Source organism: Sebastes umbrosus, chromosome 8 (genome assembly GCF_015220745.1).
Source record: "Sebastes umbrosus isolate fSebUmb1 chromosome 8, fSebUmb1.pri, whole genome shotgun sequence".
In the NCBI taxonomy this organism is placed as follows: domain Eukaryota; kingdom Metazoa; phylum Chordata; class Actinopteri; order Perciformes; family Sebastidae; genus Sebastes; species Sebastes umbrosus.
The window spans coordinates 23,979,012-23,998,160 of NC_051276.1; the positions used below are offsets into that span (position 1 = coordinate 23,979,012).

The 19,149-nt window shown below is 41.5% G+C and overlaps 1 protein-coding gene across 1 annotated transcript in view; it reads left to right on the forward strand.

The window, feature by feature from the left end:
* The window catches only part of ncor2 (nuclear receptor corepressor 2), a 105,274-nt gene that overhangs the window by 21,535 nt on the left and 64,590 nt on the right, over nucleotides 1-19,149 (forward strand). The window contains 4 exon segments of the mRNA XM_037778280.1: nucleotides 3,148-3,343; nucleotides 4,151-4,266; nucleotides 10,579-10,629; nucleotides 11,304-11,481. Of these exon segments, the coding sequence (XP_037634208.1) occupies nucleotides 3,239-3,343; nucleotides 4,151-4,266; nucleotides 10,579-10,629; nucleotides 11,304-11,481 (450 nt within the window). The 5' untranslated portion in view covers nucleotides 3,148-3,238.

Here is a 19,149-nt window from a genome sequence, read left to right on the forward strand (position 1 = left end):
CAGTTAGAAGCAGACATCTGCACTGTTATCAGGTCCAAGCTGTCAACAGATCATACTTATGTGGATTGAGAGATGGTGTCATTAATCCAAGAACACTAAACATGATGTATTAATTTAGTGCAATATATACACTGTTGTTCAAAAGTTTGAAATCACCTGTTATATTTATCCAGTCCACACAGTGTTGCATGATGGGAGAATACTTTTGTACCCTTCCATTTTGAATATGTTTTCCAGTCCAGTAAAGCGTAAGTGATCCTTGATCATTAATGAACCACAATAGTGCAATTGGGCTCTAAATATTTTGGTTTATCTTTGGGCCCTCTGCTGTCTATTCAGTGGTTAGATTTAATAGGTTTTTTAACAGTGATTTGTCAGTCCATATTGTAGTATGTTCATCTGATATTCACCAATCCAGATCCAATAGTGCTTACCCTAGACTACTCTTTTATTTCTGTTGTGAAGTTTTAGGAATAGCTTTGCTAAAGCAACACGTCTGTTAATTCCAGCCTGTTTTAGGCTGCATTATTGTGCACTTGACACTGAAACAGGAACCTGTTCCTATTTAAATGTGCACACATTTTGCTGTTAAGCTTCCGGTTTCTTTTTACCAATGGCTGTTGATTTCTTCTATTCTCATTGAACTGTTGTCTCTTCCTGCCCTTTCAGTTGTCAGTCTGCTTGAACCATTGTACAGCGTTTTGTTCTCCATGTACAAAACAAACCCTTCATTCAAAATAGCATCTATTTGTAAAGAGGACTTTCTGCAGCCTAAAAGCATGAAAGACCATTCAGAAATACAGAGTAGTCCTGTCAGACATCTGACTGTAACCAATCAAGCTTTCGTGGCAGGCGATTCCAAACTTTTTGAATGGTAGTGTAAGTAAATACAAAGCCCCGTTTCGACCGCAGGAACTTTCCCCTGGAACTAAGAACCTTTTTAGGAATTCTTTGCGTTTCGACAGCAGGGACAAGGGTCTAAATTAAGTTCTGGGGACATTTTTTCCGGGGACCTTTTACCCCCCAAAAAGGCCCTGGTTGGGGGGAAGTACTTTCTGAAAGTACAGGAACTTCCGGGGTGGAGTTTACAGGGATGACCATCGCTGATTGGTGAAACACACACACAGCACGGCTGCTTCAACTACACCGCTTCATTCATAAAACAAGGAAGTACTCTAGTATCGATTTAGGACGAGCAGAGGGCATTTGTCTTTATTTGATAACATTGAAAGTAAAGTTAGGCTCTGCTGTCGGCTTCCCAACTCATTTAAAATAAAAGACAGAGAGAAAAAGAGAGAGATTGTGCGAGCGAGCTGAGAGGACGAGCGGTAGAAGAGAGACGTAGCGCAATGGTACTGTGTACTGAGAAAGAAAAGTTATTTTCTGATTGTTTCACTGCGTCAATGTTCTAAAGCACAAATAAATAACCCTCAATCACTCAACAGATGATTTACTGTGGAGACAGATGCTCTTTTTTCATTTTCCTCTGCTGTATTTCATTCATTACATCCAATGTGCAGCAGTAAATCGCGTAAACGTTTATTTTTTCTAAGGTTGATTTTTTTGCAGCAAGTGTTTAGATGAAACTGGCAGGCACACTGAACTGCAGGCTGCAGAGTGTGTTTACTGCTGTGACCACCAGCAGCTCTCGTCTCAGGTCATGTTGCTTTTTCATACGTGAGCGGACTCATTTGTCTAATCTTCGCAGGTCTTTAGACCACGGTGGAAACGCAGACAACAGTGGGCTGAAGTAACCTTTTAGTTCCTCGAAAAGTAGTTTTGGTGGAAACCCGGCTCTCTACATACTACATAGCATCTAAGACGGGTCTTTTGGATTGTGTGTTATCATCAAAATAAGAAAGTACTTAAATTAAACAAATGGTGTGGATCCTGTAATGAGATCAATATATAAAACAAGCTCAAATTCGTGGGTTGTCCTAGTGGTGATGGCTTTCCTTTTCAGTTGATACAATTGCAATGCACCTAGAGCACTTTGCTATCTTGTCAAGATTTCGATCAGTGCCATGTCACAAGCCCGTATTTCTGCCACCGTTCCTCTTGTGTGGCTCGCACAGCGTTGAAACATGAGCTGCGAGAGCGAGGCGTCATTAGTCAGAGGCTCGTAGAAATGGCAGGAGTCCTAATTTCTTTGTTGGCAGGAGTCACAGGGACACATGTCACGAGTACTAGTCCACCTACTACTACTATCACAGGCTTTTAAGAGTCTGAGAATGGTGCTGTAACAAGCTCACCAGAGCTGAATGTTGTCTCAACATTGAATTGTTGTTGAACTAGACCTTCAAAGCCATTCCCATTGAGGGTTTGAAGCTATTTTCATAGGTCCACCTTATTCCTCCTCAGCTTTGCCTCCGATACAATACAGTTATGTTTTGCCGTGTGTGCTGTAATCTGCATGGTCACTGTAAGAGGATTAGGGCCCTTTCTTCTTGCCTCTTTATTTTCATTCCTACTTTCCTTCCTATTTCAATATGTGCAGAATAAACATCTTTTCTCTTAGCTTTTACACAGAGGGCATGTTGGCTCCAGCTTAGTGCATGCTTGTTATTACTTATATATTGACCAAGAGTGTAGATATGACACCCTCCTTGTAGATGAGGCCGACGTAGCTTGCATAACGTCATCTGGAGTTAAAATCTAGTGCTCGACTCTCAAGGCCTACATCTCTATCTGTCATTGAGTTATTTATGTTGCCCGTAAAGCCCCATTAAACTCAGAGTATTTTTGGTTTACAGCTCGCTGCTTGACTTGGCCGGTCTCTGTCTGTGAGGCCTCAGTGTGAGGACAGTGGGCCATTCAGTAAGCGGCGAAGGAGGGGTTCAGTCTAGCAGGTGCACGGACTCTCACTCCTTTACTAGGAGCAATGGAGAGGGGGGGGAGCAGCTGTGGTAGGGAGGTGATGACATTCTGATATCCGGAGCAGACAAGAGACGCACGCTTTCATCTCCAGCTACTCTGGAGGTGCTAGCCAGAAAACATCAAATTGTTTCCGAGCAACAGTCACGCATGTTGCATAATGTTTTGTGCATTATTCTTTGCAGGTATGAAGGCGTCCAAGGCAATTCCACGGGGTTGATCAACTACAAAAAAAAAAAAGTCTCACGACCTTTGTTTTTTTTCTCTCTGCAGGTTGCTGGCTAAGGGAAACAGCCAATAATGCACGGCACCTGCTCTGCAGCCACACCCACTTCCTGCCTGTAGAGGAAGCGGCTGTGCCAGCATGTCCTCTCACCCCCAGTCTGTGCCGCCGGGCCGGAGGACTGTGGACACACGGCACCTGCCAAACCCTGCCAGTTTACCGCTGCAGCTGCAACGGGCACACACGGTAAGGGGCCTGGCTCACAATGCCTGTAGTGCCTCAACTTTTTTTTTATTTAGGTAAAACCCTTTGACAGATTTTACTGCTCTGGCTCTGCCTGCTTGGATGTTTAGTAAACAGGGCATTACTCTGAACCACTAGAAAGGGCCTGACCCCAGGGGCCCCCACTGATGTTTTTCCAACAGAAACATTCCCAGGTTGCAATGTTGTGCACACATAGCTGTTCCCTCATTAGATGTTTGAGTTGACAGTTCATGTGGTCATCATGGAGTCACATTAAGGCCTTCCCCATTATTTCCACCAAATTCTCCTAATTATCAAGATTATGTTCTTCTGCGTATCATCAGGGACAAAGCTGCTTCAAAGAAGAGGCCTCAGGCTGACGTGGAAGTTCATTCAGTGACCTGCGGTGTTCGCAAGGCCTGTTTTGTTCTTGTATGGCGGGAGAAACCAAGGCTAACCCCCCAGGATCTCCACAGCTGCACCTGTAGTTAATCCTACCACTGCCTCTTGTCAACACATTCAGGATGAGATGAAGGTTGATAGGCTGTGTCCCACAATGCCTGACTGGCAAATTTACAGTAGCTGCACCCTACTTGTGTGAGAAACAAGTGGAAGGCGAGGGAGAAATGAGAGCTGGAGAGAAAAGGACTGGAGATTACAGAAGAAACAAGGCAGGGAATGAGACGCAATGTTACAAATGTTTTTATTAATTTGGGTTCTTTTTGCATCATTCTCAAGGAGCAGTGATACATGCAGGATATCTGGTTCCATGCTGACAACTTGTTGTTGTTGTTGTTGTTTGTGTTCCAGGAAGTGGGACTGGTTGACTACCACTCTCATCATGCCAGGGACTACAGCTCCCACTTGGCCCAACCCCATCGCCGTCGGCCCTCCTTACTTTCAGAGTTCCAGCCCGGAAATGAGAGGTAGGTGCACCATGCTTATATTGTCATTGTTTTAGATGGTAGGGTGCTTAAATTCCTTGTGCTTTTAATTGCATTGGCGTTTTTACATTACCTACTGTACTGGGTGCTGTTTTTATATCATTTATTTGTGCTATAGCTATCAAAGTTAACGCGATAATAACGCTAATTCGGTTTAACGCTATTAATTTCTTAAAGGCAACTTGTGATTTTTAGGTTGTAGCGGGCTTACTTTTAAGGCTAGAGTGGAGATATGGTATGATGGTATCATATGAAACTAGAAAACCTAAAAAATCCATTGGTACCAACCAAACTAGCTTGTTGCGAATGAGGCTAAATAACGCTCCAAACTTGCGCTAGATTTTGGCAAGGAGAAACTGGCATGACCACTTTCAAAGGGGGTCCCTTGACCTTTGGGTCCTTTGGGTACCCACGAGTCTCCCTTTTACAGACATGCCCACTTTATGTTAATCACATGCAGTTTGGGGCAAGTCATAGTCAAGTTAGCACACTGACAGCTGTTGTTGCCTGTTGGACTTTTTTTATGCTAAATGCAGTAACTGTGAGGGTTTCTGGACAATATTTGTCATTGTTTTGTGTTATTAATTGATTTCCAATAAGAGATATATACATACATTTGCATAAAATAAGCATATCTGCCCACTCCCATGTTCATAAGAGTGTTAAATACTTGACAAATCTCCCTTTAAGGTACATTTTGAACAGATAAAAAAATGTACGATTAATTTGCGATTAATCGTGATTAACTATGGACAATCATGCGATTAATCGCGATTGAATACACAGTCCTAATTTGTGCAGTATTATTTACAGTACAAATATAGCATCAGGGCATGTTAAAGAAAAACATTTAGAGTTGCACAAAAATAACTGGAAAATATTCCAGCCTAATATAATTGCGAGAACTTTAACTGAAAAATTGAACCATGTTAATCTCATCATTTTTTATATGCATAGTGTGGTGTTCACTGTCAGTCAGTGAAAGAACTATATACTATTCACATGACAATGGAGGTGTTGCCCCTTTAATGTATTTGTCCTTGTTGAGTCTCGACGACTGAGGGACAAAGCATGTTGCTCAATGGAAGCGTCATGCAGGCTGCATTTTTATGCAGTATTATTCTACTAAAGCCTCTGCCTGTTAACCCCTCCCCCAGTGTAATCCTCATGTAATTGGCATCCGCAAGCCGTTCCTCCGTAATGTTGTGTTAAATGGCTCTGCGGGGCAATGAAGCTTGCAGAGTTTTGCCGTCTTCTATAGACCAACAGTAAGTCAGGCAAAGCATTGTATGTACAGTACTTTCCCTCTGGAGACTCAAGTCTTGTACCTACCTACCAAAGTTGTTTATTATTTATATAGCCGTGCTTTTTTGAGGATGAGTCTTGATGAGTCCTTGTGAATAATTTATGTGCATGCCATGAATTTTGCATGATGCACAGAGGATAAGTCACAAGAATTTTTTTCTCCTCTGTTGATTGTCATGGTAGATTTTCTTGAATATGTCAAAACATGCAAGAAGTACAAAAGAAGTTTTCATGGGGTTGGTTTTCCTAGAAAGATCAGATGGCATATATTTGTTACATGTACAGTATGTTGGGTGTGGAGCGTGGGCTGTCTTTCTAAATATGTCAAATAATTTCTGTACCCCTAGCCTCTGGAACGAAATAGTGTTATAGCAGCAGACAGCAGATGGTAGAATGACTCTGTCGCAGTATGTGGCCTGTGCGTGTTGTGTCGGCGTCGTTAACTATCAATCAGATGGGATTATGGTCTTCAATGCAAAGGCCAGAGCTGTGTGTTGGTCCAGTTTAACGGTTAGCGTAGCCTAGCACACAATGTGGGATCAACAATGTGGGAACACTGGGTCATGGGTTGATGCGGAAATAAACGCCACACTGTTCAACCACTACCCACCGGCTCCTGATTTGCTGACACTCTTCATTCAATCATTGGTGCTTTGTCACTCTCAGGCTACATCCACACTAATAAGTTTTCGTTTTAAAATTGCATAACTTCTGTCACGTTTATGCCTAGCATCCAGTGTTTTCTACCCCTAAAACGGCATTTGAAAATGCTGCTGACCCCGTTTCTCTTTTAAAACTGCGGGGTTGTGTTTTAGTCTGGACGGACAGAAACAGAGACCGTTGAAAACGTTGACGCAGATGCCAACGTTCGCTTCTTGATTGGGTCTTATCAGTCATGACATGTCCTTCCCTGATTCGTCACACCCCATCACGTGAACCTTTTCCGGAAGAAAAACAAACGACATCAGCCCCAACCACCAGTGGTTAATTTCAACACGGATAACGAGTTACAAGCGTTGCTGACCTTGTTGTCTATGCTAGCAGCTGTAAATTCTGCATTTTATAATGCTACTACTGCCTACATACGCAGGAGGCAAGCTCTTATTGAAGTGCTTTGCATCAATTCTTGTGTCCAGCGCTGCTTCCTGTTTACACCGGCATCCGCATGCCCAGTGCACGTGAGTGGTCATGTGATATGCGTTTTCAGGCGTGATAGTATGGACGAAGAGTAATTCTGAAACGGCCCTAAACGCTCGTCTGGACAGAGATGTTTTTTTAAAATGCCGTTTTAAAACAAAGAAGTATTAGTGTGGATGTAGCCTCAGATTGCATGATGCCTGTTTTTTGCAAGACGGACGCCTTGTGCAACTTCTACAGTGGAGAAGTGAGGTTTTTTTCCCGTTAGATAAGAAATAACCATCATATCAAAAGGGGAGGCTTGCAGTTAGCCACATTTCTTTGTGGAGGCTGTGTAATAAACCCCTGTTCTCGCTGGCAGGCGTCTGTGGATGGCGAGTCTTTCAGTTGAATATATCAGGACTTCAGCATTCCTTTAGAAGGCTTAGATTCAGTCTGAAGCCCTCATTCTACGTTCTCATTCAGAGCCTGAATAGTGTAACTCCGGCCTTGGCAATCCTTCAATCTATGCACACCGTGTCTCCATTTGTAGAAAGCTGAGGGTTGTTCACATTCTGACAGATAATGTAAGCACTAACATGGCCTTAAAAGCTGCAGTTTTCATTTAAGGACGGCATTAGCTCTTTCTCGTATTCCTCTTCTCCTCTGTAATCGTCTTGGACTGAAGACAAGGTGAAAATGTGCTATTTAGTTAATGCTCCAAATTTACCCTAATTACAGGTCAGGAAACCACAACAGTATAATCATTGGTGAGCCACTGTGCTAGTTGTTTGTTTCATCCTCCTCTTTACTCCAGGCAATATCACAGTCACTCCGCCTCTTCCCATCTGTCTGAGATCACCCAGGCTACTTGAGAAAGGGAGTGAATACATTTTTATAGCAGGCACAACAAGCTGGAGAAACCACTTAACAGGGTTTCTTTTCTGCCCAGAACAGAGAGTGGAGTGCAAACAAATTTGGTGCAATAATGAAAAATTAGTTTGTAGAATAGCCGTGATTATTCTTGTCTGTGAACTTTGATTAATGTAGTAAATGGGTTTTAAAGTAGTATTCTGAGGCTTCTGTACAGACCTCAGTATGTGTGCATAGTTACGTCAGTGTCTTTTAATAGGTACTATGTCATGTTACTGTGACTGTTATGGGATTTGCGTGTTTCCTGGCATAGCTAATTACGTTGTGTTGTTTATTATAGTCTTTAAACCTGTGTTTTTTTCATTTGTAATTATTTTAGGGCTGTCAAAGTTAAAATGATAATAACACGCTAATGCAAATTTGTTTTAACGCCACTAATCACGTTAACGCATTAACACAATTGATCTTACAGAGGTTGTAGCGGACACAGTTTTAAAGCTAAAGTGAAAATATTGCTATTATGTATGATACTAAACCTGAGGAATCCATTGGCGCCAATGTCATACTAGCTTGTCAAGAAGGAGGCTAAATATTGAGTTTGCCATGTTATGATTTGAGCAATTTTATGCTAAATGCAGTACCTGTGAGGGTTTCTGGACAATATTTGGCACTGTTTTGTGTCGTTAATTGATTTCCAATAATAAATATCTACATACATTTGCATAAACAAGCATTTTTGCACCCTTCCATGTTGTACTTGACAAATGTCCCTTTAAGATACATTTTGAACAGATAAAAAATGCGCGATTAATCACGAATAACTATGGACAATCATGCATTAATCGCTGATTAAATATTTGAATCGATTGACAGCCCTAAGTTATTTCAAAAGGAAACCCTTTGAATTCTGATTAGGAGTGTAGAGCATCAATTCTGAATTACTCAAAAGCAAATTATGATCCATCTAGGAATCAATTGCTCTTCCCACCCCTACCCATTGTTAGAAAATAGCTTTTATTTATTCCAGTATCCAGCATTTAGCGGTTGTAAACATCCCTGTCTCCCGCTGTTTTGGCCATTGGCTAATGTGTTTTTTGTTCAGTAATATGAAGAGAAAAGTTGAGGCCTTAAGTTTTTGGACTCCACCCATTTCCCCTCCTCTGCTATGCACTCAGTTTCATTCATCCCAGCTGTGGTGCAGTTAGCCTGCCTTCTCTCTCTCTCTCTGTTAGCCATCCCCGCGCCATGCACAGCTGTGGAGGCGCTCCTCTGGGGAGCAACGAAAGACATTGGCAGCCGCACAAATGCCATAGTGCTTTCACAATAACAGACCGCTGCTATCAGCACACATGATCTCTGTTCTTGTCGTAATGGGGCCCAAACCAGTAAGAAAGTAATGGAGCTGTTGCGGGGTGTTGTGTTGTGTTGCCACCATCCCTCTCCTCCACACACACACACACTCCGCCCCCCCCTCCACCTCTACACACATCTCTTTCTCTCATCCTCCAGACAAATCCTCCCCAGGGATCAGATTATTCTGCACGCTCACAAGAGGGAGAGGGAGAAAGAAAGAGGGGGAGGGAGGGGAAGAGAGAGGGGGGGGGGGGGGGGGGGGGGGGGGGGGGGGGGCTAGAGCTTGATGATGTGATTATGTAAGTGCCAACCCTCTATGGAGATGAGGAAGTGTGCGACTGAATGAGTGAGAAAAATGTGCGGGGGGAGTAGTCACACACCATCTGGGTATTAATTTTGGCACCCTATTTTTCGAGGTACTATTTAGGTAATCACTCAGATAAACATCCACAATCCATTTCTTTCCTTGACACCTTTTAACATGCATATTTAGCCCTGCATATTACATAAGCGACATGACATATCTCTCTTATATAAATCTCCGGTCCAGCCCGAGGATGGTCTCGATCGTCGCAGCACCCCACTAGGCAGAGACAGGCTCCATGCTCTTTGGCACATAAAGAAACCACACACTAGGCCATTGTGGGCCCGGACCAGCAATTATGGTTGTGTTTTCCCTCTCCTCTTCAGAAGCCACTTCCATTTTGACACTGGCAGCAAAGTCACTGACATTCTGGCATCTGCCTTCAGGGCAGACTTGAGAAAACGGTTCCCTCAGAAAAGAACAGAGAGCCATTTACAAGTGGGCTAATAAAATTTCCTAGATCTAAGAAGCTAGTGCAGTTAACATTCAGAAGCTGTCATTTGACGACACACCAAGGGTCCATTTTACTGGTGTGCTTTAGCGTGTTGCTATCCACCCTCCCCAATGATGAACACATGCAGAGTGTGGTTTATGCTAGCTCCACACATGCAGCAGATCATGACCAGATCACATTACAGTATGGTGCTTCCCCCTCCTCCGGTGGCGGGTAGTGTAATTGTTAGCATTCCTGGCCGGCCATCCAGATCAGTTCTAGTTTTGGGGTACAGTACAGGGTGTGCCATAGCTCCTACAGCAAGTCTAAAGGAATCATATTTTGGCTTTGTGTGTATAGCCATTGACTGCCTAGCAATGCCTGCAAAACCTCACAAAAGAGCCGCTCTTCCATATGCTGCTAAATTTAAAACCATTAGATGGTAGTGTTACAGTGAGTCACCATTTCCAATTTCCTTTCTTCCCTTTCTTTCCACTTTCCACTACTGAGTGACCCATTACATGTTCCCATTTTGCAGAAAAAATGGTCTTCAGTGATTACTTTATGATGATTCTGTTTGAACCAAATCAAGCCAGCTGGCGTTTGTGTGTGCCTTGAACACAACAGTAAAGATGTAGGTCAGCCTGATCTCCGGCTGTAACTGTCATATCTTGTGCTTTTATACAACTGTGTCTTTGTGTGGTTAAATGTGTTGTGTTGCAGCCTGTAATAATGGGATTTGATCAGGCCATCGTGTTTAAACAAAAACCTGCACCAAGCCTCGTCTCTTGATCAGAAGAACAGTGTTTCCCATTACTGAACCGTACATATTTTTACACTTCTCTACTAGGGCTGTGTATTGGCAAGAATCTGGCGATAGGATACGTATGCTGATAAAGGGGTAACGATTCAAAATTTTGTGATATATTGCAATTTTTTTCTAATGTAATGTTAGGACAACTGTCCTTATATAAAGAGCAAACCATATGTATAAAGTACAATATATAAAAAATGAGTTAAAACATCATTACACATGAATACAGTTGGACTCACTGGATCCACAAGAGTCTCAGCTTTTCAGTCATACCCAATGTATGCAATTCTAAGACTGTTTAGGGACCCCAGTATGCAGAAATATTCAAATAACTCCATGCAAAACACTGCATGGTTTTTGCCCAAAACTGCTTGTGATTATCATAAAGTGGGCATGTCTGTAAATGAAAGACTTTGTGGGTACCCATTGAACCCATTTTTGGGTTCTGAGAGGTGTCCTGATGTGAGTGAAATGTTGCTAGTCGAAAAGTCATCTAAGTCATTAGGGTTCATCTTCTGACTTCCACGAATGTCTGTTTGAAATGTCATTGCAATTCAGAGAGTCATCCACAATGCCAGTGAGGCTGAAACCCTGATGTAAGACATCAATATATCAAGGAAAATTCTGTTCTTAATTTGAGTGATTTCCTTTCCTCAGCTGTTATATTAGAAACGTATCACGAGCCCTTTATCAATAACTGTTGCCTGTAGTTTACTGTTCATCCAAGCTTTTGTCTAATCTGCTGCGTTTGTATTTTGCAGAGGACAAGAGCAGCATATCCGCTATGAGCACATGTACCTGCCAGAGACCAGCGGCCAATCAGAGGTGGAGTATGCGGAGATTAAAAGGCCTCGTTTAGAGATGGGACCAGAGTCTCTGATGAGGACTTCATCCCACCGGCCACAACTGCCTCTGGGAGGGGCTGAGGATATGGCTAAGGTCAGTAGTCACTATGGAATACATTATATCATGTTGATAGTTTGGAGTATATTACAGATAGATAGTCAATAAGCAAATGACAAATAATCAGTACTTGACTTGGCTGCGTATAACAGGCAAGAATAACAGACTAACAAGGTATAAATTGTATATTTATGTTGAGAATAGAGGGCTGGGTGTATCACAATGTTGTTGAATTATTATTATTTATTTTTTTGACAAATATGTTTATTGTTTTTTCCTTGTAACATACACTTCACATTGAACATAAAGGCACACCTAAACAAAACACGTAAAGACACTTTGAATATAATGGAAGTAAGGCTCGTTCTATTGTCATACTTGTTGATAAGGTACTAAAATCACATCTTTGAGGATAAAAAGAAATGACAAACACTTAAAAATAACAAAACCGCTGAAAGGTCAAAATGAAGGGGCGCCCCAGTAGCTTCCGTGTTAGAGCGGGCGCCCCATGTAGAGGGGTTCAAGTCCAACCCGCGGCCCTTTGCTGCATGTCGTCCACTCTCTCTCTCTCTCTCCCCCTTTCATAACTATCCCTGTCACTATCAATAAAGGCAAAAAGCACAAAAAAGAATCTTTAAAATAATTAAATAATGAAAAGAGTCAAAATGAAAATTAAAAATAAGCAGTAGTTCACCGCCAGGCCATAGCAAAATAATCCCTCTATAGAATCTTTTATCAAAGAGCCCCAAATCCAAACCTTGTATCTTGTGAAATCACTGTTGGTGCTTACAGGGGTTGGACATTTACAAGAAGATTTTGAGAAATTATGATTCATAATGTATAAAAAGGTGACCACTTTTTTTCTCGGAAATATTCCAACTTTATTTTCTACATTTTCTTTTAATTAATTCTGCCAGCCTCCTTCAGAGCCACAAAGGATTTTATTAGTCATACCACAGCAGAAGTGGTAGAAGGAGATTGTGCGTTGTAGGTAGCTGGAGCTCTGTGAGCAGCAGTGGGAAGACTATAAGGCAGCAATTAATAAATAATAGAGCTGACCTAGATTTCAAAAGACTGAGGATGAAACTGTGTGAACCGCACATCAAAACGACTTGCTTGCAGTGTAGAGCCGCTGATGGGGAGGTGTTCCTGACATTACACAGAGTGCTTCAAACTGCCAGGGGAGGCAGACAACCAAGGAATGGTAAATAGATACACCAATAACGGAGGGTACAGGAGAAAAGAAAAACATTGACTCTTAAGCTAGAGGGGAAATATTCAGGAATGCCAGTAATTTCCCTCAGAGCACCGTAAACCCATTATATAAGTCATGTCAGATACAATCACTGCACGGAACAAGTGCACCAGATGATAGTGGATGGAGAGAAGGATGCAGCTGAAAATAAGGCAAAGGTCAAGTGTAGAGAGGCACAGATAGAGGTGAAGGGGGAAAGGGAGGAGTAAGAGATAAAGACCAACAAGAAAAGAGGGAGTAGGCCAGTAGAATCAGACAAAGCTAATGCTTTTATCATGACTCACACAGACAATGAATCAGAGAGGGACAAAAGCAACATTTTGGTACTCTACACCATTGTGCAGTTCAGTGTTGATTTTGGAAGCTATTTTAGATTTAGTCTCAGTCTTGAAACGAAAATGCTTATTAGTTTTAATCACAGAGAAGTCATTCGATGTTAGTCAAGTAAGTCAAGCAAACCGCCAACTTTATGCATTATAGTAGCAGTTATCAGGACTGAGGTGTGAGACAAGAAGGACGGACACGAACTACCCCGCCCCCGCCACAGCGCGTTGCGTTCGTGTTTGAGACAGAGAGAGTGACAAGAGGGAGGGGAAGAAAAGGTTGAAGGTGACAAAAATAAAGAGAGATTTCGGTAAAGTTTTTATGTTTTTAAACTACATTTTAGTCTCGTCTTTTTTCGTGAACAACATTGTATGTATGATATCGTCACCATTAGTGCTTAATGACGTTGGTGCCGTCTTGTCATCGTCTCGTCTTAGTCATGGAAAGAAAGGTCATTGACGAACATATTTCGTCATAGTTTTCGTTAACGAAATGAACACTGGTGCAGTTATCCTGATTTTGTGGTTAATAAAAGGGAGTGCTCTCTGTCACACTGGCCTTATATGGCTCAAAGAGTGAGCAGTGCTATTGGTGATATTTATACCGTTGTGAAAAAGCTGACTAGTACCCCATTCAGACCAAAACAGTGATGCTGGTCAAACCTGTTGGTGGTCTGTCTGAATGGATCTGTGTAAGTTAGCTGGCCCTCTTTCGCGATTCGAGCCAGACTTATAAATAGGCTTGGCTGACATCGTCAGTATTAGCTTATCACAGATAAATCGGGCTTTCCCCTAAAAGTCGATGAATCAAGTCAGCGGCTGAGAAGACCCTAAGACAACTCACAATTTGTCATTCGAAACATTTCACTTTTTTTTAGCTGTGTCTTTGTACACAGAACACTGCAGAAGCAACAGCAGGGCAGTATGTAAACTTTACAGAGTCTTGTCTCAAAATGACCCAACCACAAATCTAACTGTGATGGAAGTGGTGAAGGGTTATGAAAAATGTAGGGCAGGCTGAAGCCGGGCAGCATGTGGACTGGCAGCACGAGGCTCTGCATCGTAATTGTTGTCTCTCAGCTCCGGTGCTGACTGTCAGTGAAGTCGTCTAAACTGCTTTTGAACCAGACAAAGGTGCCAGTCCAGTGTGACTGTGTGTTCTGCTGAAAGCGCTGTCAGCAGCCCAGCAGAAGGGACGCTCTATGATGCAGGATTTTATAACTGACCTATGACCAGGACGTACACTTTTACTTTCTCTGACTGTCTGGAAATCTGATGTTTTCACATGACAGATGAGGAACAAAGGCACAGACTAATGTAGACAGATACAGGAGTTTAGTGACGGGCGGCTGCTCTGCAAGTGCGCTGAACTGACACTAACGGGGCAGGAGATTAAATAATATATTTCTCATATTTGTAGGTAAGGTCTATTGAAGAAAAGACATCAGCAATGTGTTTTTAAAGTGTTTATGCAAACGTAAATATCTGGTTAAGAAAAAGCATGAACCACAAGCACATGACAAATTAATATACTGAAGACGATTATTGTTCAGAGGTAAAATGTTCTGCTCTTATGGAACTACACTGCAGACTGAAGTATCTGCTAACATTGACAGCCAGAGATTACCACTCTGTGACAGCTGTATTAAATGTATTGGTTGTATTTTATAGATATTTTGACTGCCGTAGATAGAGCATCTTGCAGAATGTCACACACACGCCTATACACGCCTATACACTATCTCCCGAACACCTCCCACCAGGCAAACTGATGCATGTTCAATATTTGTAGTCATAATACCAGCAGCTCCGTATCTGGACTGATGACCTTATTGGCACAAGATGTTCAGTGATCAAGGACGATGCACGCCAGCAGTCAACACACACACTAGCTTGAACAAGACTGTCTCAACACACTCAAATATTGCGTATTGCATCAGTTTAAGAAGGTTTGAGCGACATTCTTGTAGGTGACGTTTGAATCTTACTGGTTGCAAATGCACATAAACTATTCTATAAAAATATTATTTATACTCAATTTTGTTTTAGAAGGAAACCAAAACCAGTCATTTGACCCTTTTGATTTCCCTCATTACCATCAATACCAGACAGCGTGTAGCTGGTATTGTTTTCACCTTATGAGTCTGTGTGTGTGTCATCATGGCAAAATGTTGTCGTGGAGATTACTAATGTAGCGGAAACTACTACAGAAGAGGTTTTGAGTACTTTGCTGGGTGCTGTGTCACTGCGATAGCATCAAAACCGTGCAAGATGCAGTCACGAAACTTGACATGTCTGTAGATGAGATCAAAATGAAGGCTAAGTCCAAGTTACGCCCCTGATCTGATTTGGCGTTGTGGCTGGTGTGATCCTATTGCAAGATTGTCTCTCGTTTTTTCTTTCTATTAGATTACTTGAATTATTGTCTTAATAATGGTTGCAAATTTATGAAATAATCAATAGTTGCTCCACAGCATTTAAGACAACACCCACTGAACAGCAATAATCCACATTTAGTAACTTGTGTGTTGGCAATCAGTCTTTGTGACTCAAGGAACTAAACATAAGCAAGCAGCAGGTCGCCCACACACCTTACACCAGTTTCTTGGATTTTAAATATTTTCATTTAGCTTTAAATCTCAAACTTGTAGTAACCTTGGTTAGACCATAGACCCCTATTGAGACCAGTTTCACTTCATATTACAGTTTTAGTTTCTCTAGTTCAAATGATGTCCCTTTTATGATGAGATTCAGCTGTGAAACCCGAACTAATCGTACCTCAGTAATCTCAGTTTCAGTAGCTTTGTGCACCAGCTGTTGTGGCTCGATGCCCGAATGAGAGGAATTATTGTGACGATAGATGCACATTCTAGCATGAAAACAGGATGTTTACGGCTTTATTCAACTCTTGTTTGGAATGCATACATTTAGACTGTCTGACTCAGTCCCACAGCTGGGTGCTTACCAAACAGACAGCATTTACACAGACACATTACAACACCCAGAGGTATTTTAAAAAACAAAACCTGATGCATGCACAGCCCCGAGACATCATGCAGTGGAATGTTCTAAATGTGACCGGGGTCGTCGAGGGCATACAACATGTAAGCTGTGCTGGGCCAAGGGCTTAGCTATTGGCCTGTGACCTTTTCACACCATGTCACAGGTGTAGTAGCTGCTGATGTGCTGCTGCACTGCTGACAAGTACAGAGGACAGCGTAGGGCACAAGACCAGAGGGCAGACTGCTTTTGACTTCATAATTTTGTCATACCATCAAATCCTTCATGGTGAAACACACACTCTGAACATGTGCACGCACATAACTGTCCTTGAAATCGCAGCAGAACAATGTAGCAACAGCAAAACAAAATCATGAATGTCATTGCCAATAGACAACTGCAGCAACAAAGGCAAGAATGAAAATAATTTAAGTTTCATATAAAAAACTTTGTGATGTGATGACCATTAACGCAGGTTATGTAATGATATCTGTTTTATTAGGGCTGTCAAAGTTAACGCGATAATAACGCGCAAATTTGTTTTAACGCCACTAATTTCTTTAACGCATTAACGCAGTCGACTTTTTGGTGGTTGCAGCGGCCTCATTTTTTGTCTATAGTGAAGATCCTGCTATCATATGAAACTAGTCCTAAGGAATCCAGTGGTACCAACCATGTCATACTAGCTTGTCACGAAGGAGGTTAGATAACGCTCCACACGTATGATACATTTTGGCGAGGAAAAACTGTCATGGCTCTTTTCAAAGGGGTCCCTTGACCTCTGATTGTTTTGTTGTTAATTGATTTTCAATGATAAATTGATACATACATTTGCATAAAGCAGCATATTTGCCCACTCCCATGTTGATAAGAGTATTAAATACTTGACAAATCTCCCTTTAAGGTACATTTGGAACAGATTAATTTGCAATTAATCACGGTTAACTATGGACCATCATGCGATTAATCGCGATTAAATATTTTAATCGATCGACAGCCATGCTGGTTTTTCATCACTATGATTTTTGTCCCCTGAGATAAATTTCTGGCGTGCTGAACTGTAACACGTCAGGAGGGTAATGGTGTTATGCGCACTCAAGGATTCTGTTTAAGATAAAGTCGATTTTTGTGACTGTAACTGGCTTTGGCAAACTTGGACGTCTTGATGTAGGACAGCCCCTCAACATCTTCTGGCGCTGACATTTTCAATCACAGCAGGTCTACGGGGCTAGAATGCAGCCTGCCTTGTCCAGATTAGCTCACTTACATAACCTTCATTTCAGATGTTTAAAAATAACGCTGAACAAAACCCAAGCTGGATCACACACGCAATCATTTATGGAGGCTGTGACTCAAAAATGCGAACATTCATGTAGAACGTAGGATCACACATACACTTGCTGATCAGGAGAAGATAGAGCCTGGGCCCTCTCTTACCATTTGTGTCGTTACATAAGCGGTTGCATGTAAATCCATTTCCTCTCTTGCTTTGCATGTGAACAGATTACTGAGAATTGGCTTAAAGCATGAGCTACCGGACTTTGAAAAAAAAGAAAAACGTTTTTATGTGTGCTGGGCTTTTCAAAGGCAGCACACTCAAAGTGTCCATGGTAAACCCCTGAAGAGACAACTGGGCAGGTGATGACTGGAAAAATGTCTGTTCTGATGAATTCCAGTTTGAAATGAAACCCCACAATGGTTGACTGTGCTCTAAACATGAGGTTACAGACGCATCATTCATTGTTACAACTGCAATGTTTGGGAGCATTTAACACATAAGTTAACATTGTAATAGACTATATTTACGACTATTTCCAAGAAGAAGCTGATTACTTCCAACTAGGTCTGCCCCCTCTTAGTTGATTAGTAGACTAATCGGTCATTTTGGTCTTAGTCAACTAAGATTTCTTCAATCAATCAGTCGTTTTTTAATGCTTTTTTCATGCTTTTCATCTCTGGTAAACACAAAATTTATAGTGGTGTGATTCTTTCTGGAGAAACTAAGTTTTACAGATCTGTCGATTAAATCAAGTAATCGATTAGTTGGCAAAATCGTATGAGTGTTAGTCGACTAATATATAATAATAGAAGAATTTTTTTTTGGTCGAGGACAGCCCTACTTTCAACAAGAAAATGCTCTCTGAAGCACGAGAATTGTCCCAAGGAGGAACAGAGGGACATTCAAGTGAAATGAAATAATGACCAAGTCATCTCAATTAAACCTTTAAACGATTAGTCTATTAGATTGACAGACAAGTAATTGGTAACAATTTTGATAATAATTGTTGAAGTCATTTTAAAGCAATAGAAATATCACAAAACACTTTTGGCTGAGGGGAAAAAGTTGGTGTATTGAAAAATGTGACTTGGCGAACTTATCATGATAGACATGAAACGTAAGACTTAAATGTCACTCAAGCTTCCACTCCACTGAGGAGATGAAAAATTGCATCCGTAACCTCATTAAACAAACAAACATGCCATATTTACATCACATTTTTCACACTATTTTCGTTTGGCGCTCTTTTAATTGCACCATCGTTGCACCCCTCTTCCTCTGCAATGGTTTAATCCGACTGTAGAATTTGCACCACCAACTGCTTTATCTTCAACTCCTAATACTGGCATGACGGTAGTGGATTAAAACATGCATTAATTCTTGTTGTTCTTTGAACTATTGGCTGGATAACACAAGCAATTTGAATATGTCAACTTGGGCTTTGGAAAATTGTGATTGCCATGGTTTACGATTTTCCAGACATTTTATTGACCGATTAAGTGATTAACTAAGGTAGTAATCAGCAGATTAATCAGCTATAAAAAATAATCATTAGTTTCAGCCCTTATTTCAATCCCCTGGATTTCCCCTGAAATACTCAGTCAGCTTCCACTGAGCAGATTTTGAGATGAACTAAAGCACAGCATCCATTTGAAAAGTATTATTTGTCCATCAACCTTGGGAAGTTGTGTAAATTATTCAGTTATTTAGATCAAAGATGGTACACTGTAGTGAAGAGGAGTTGATATTGTGAGTGTATACGCACAGAATGTATACGCAGACTCAGGAGTACTGTACTTGGAAGATCAGAGGTTTGATGAATCACTCCTCTCTACTCTGTCATCAGT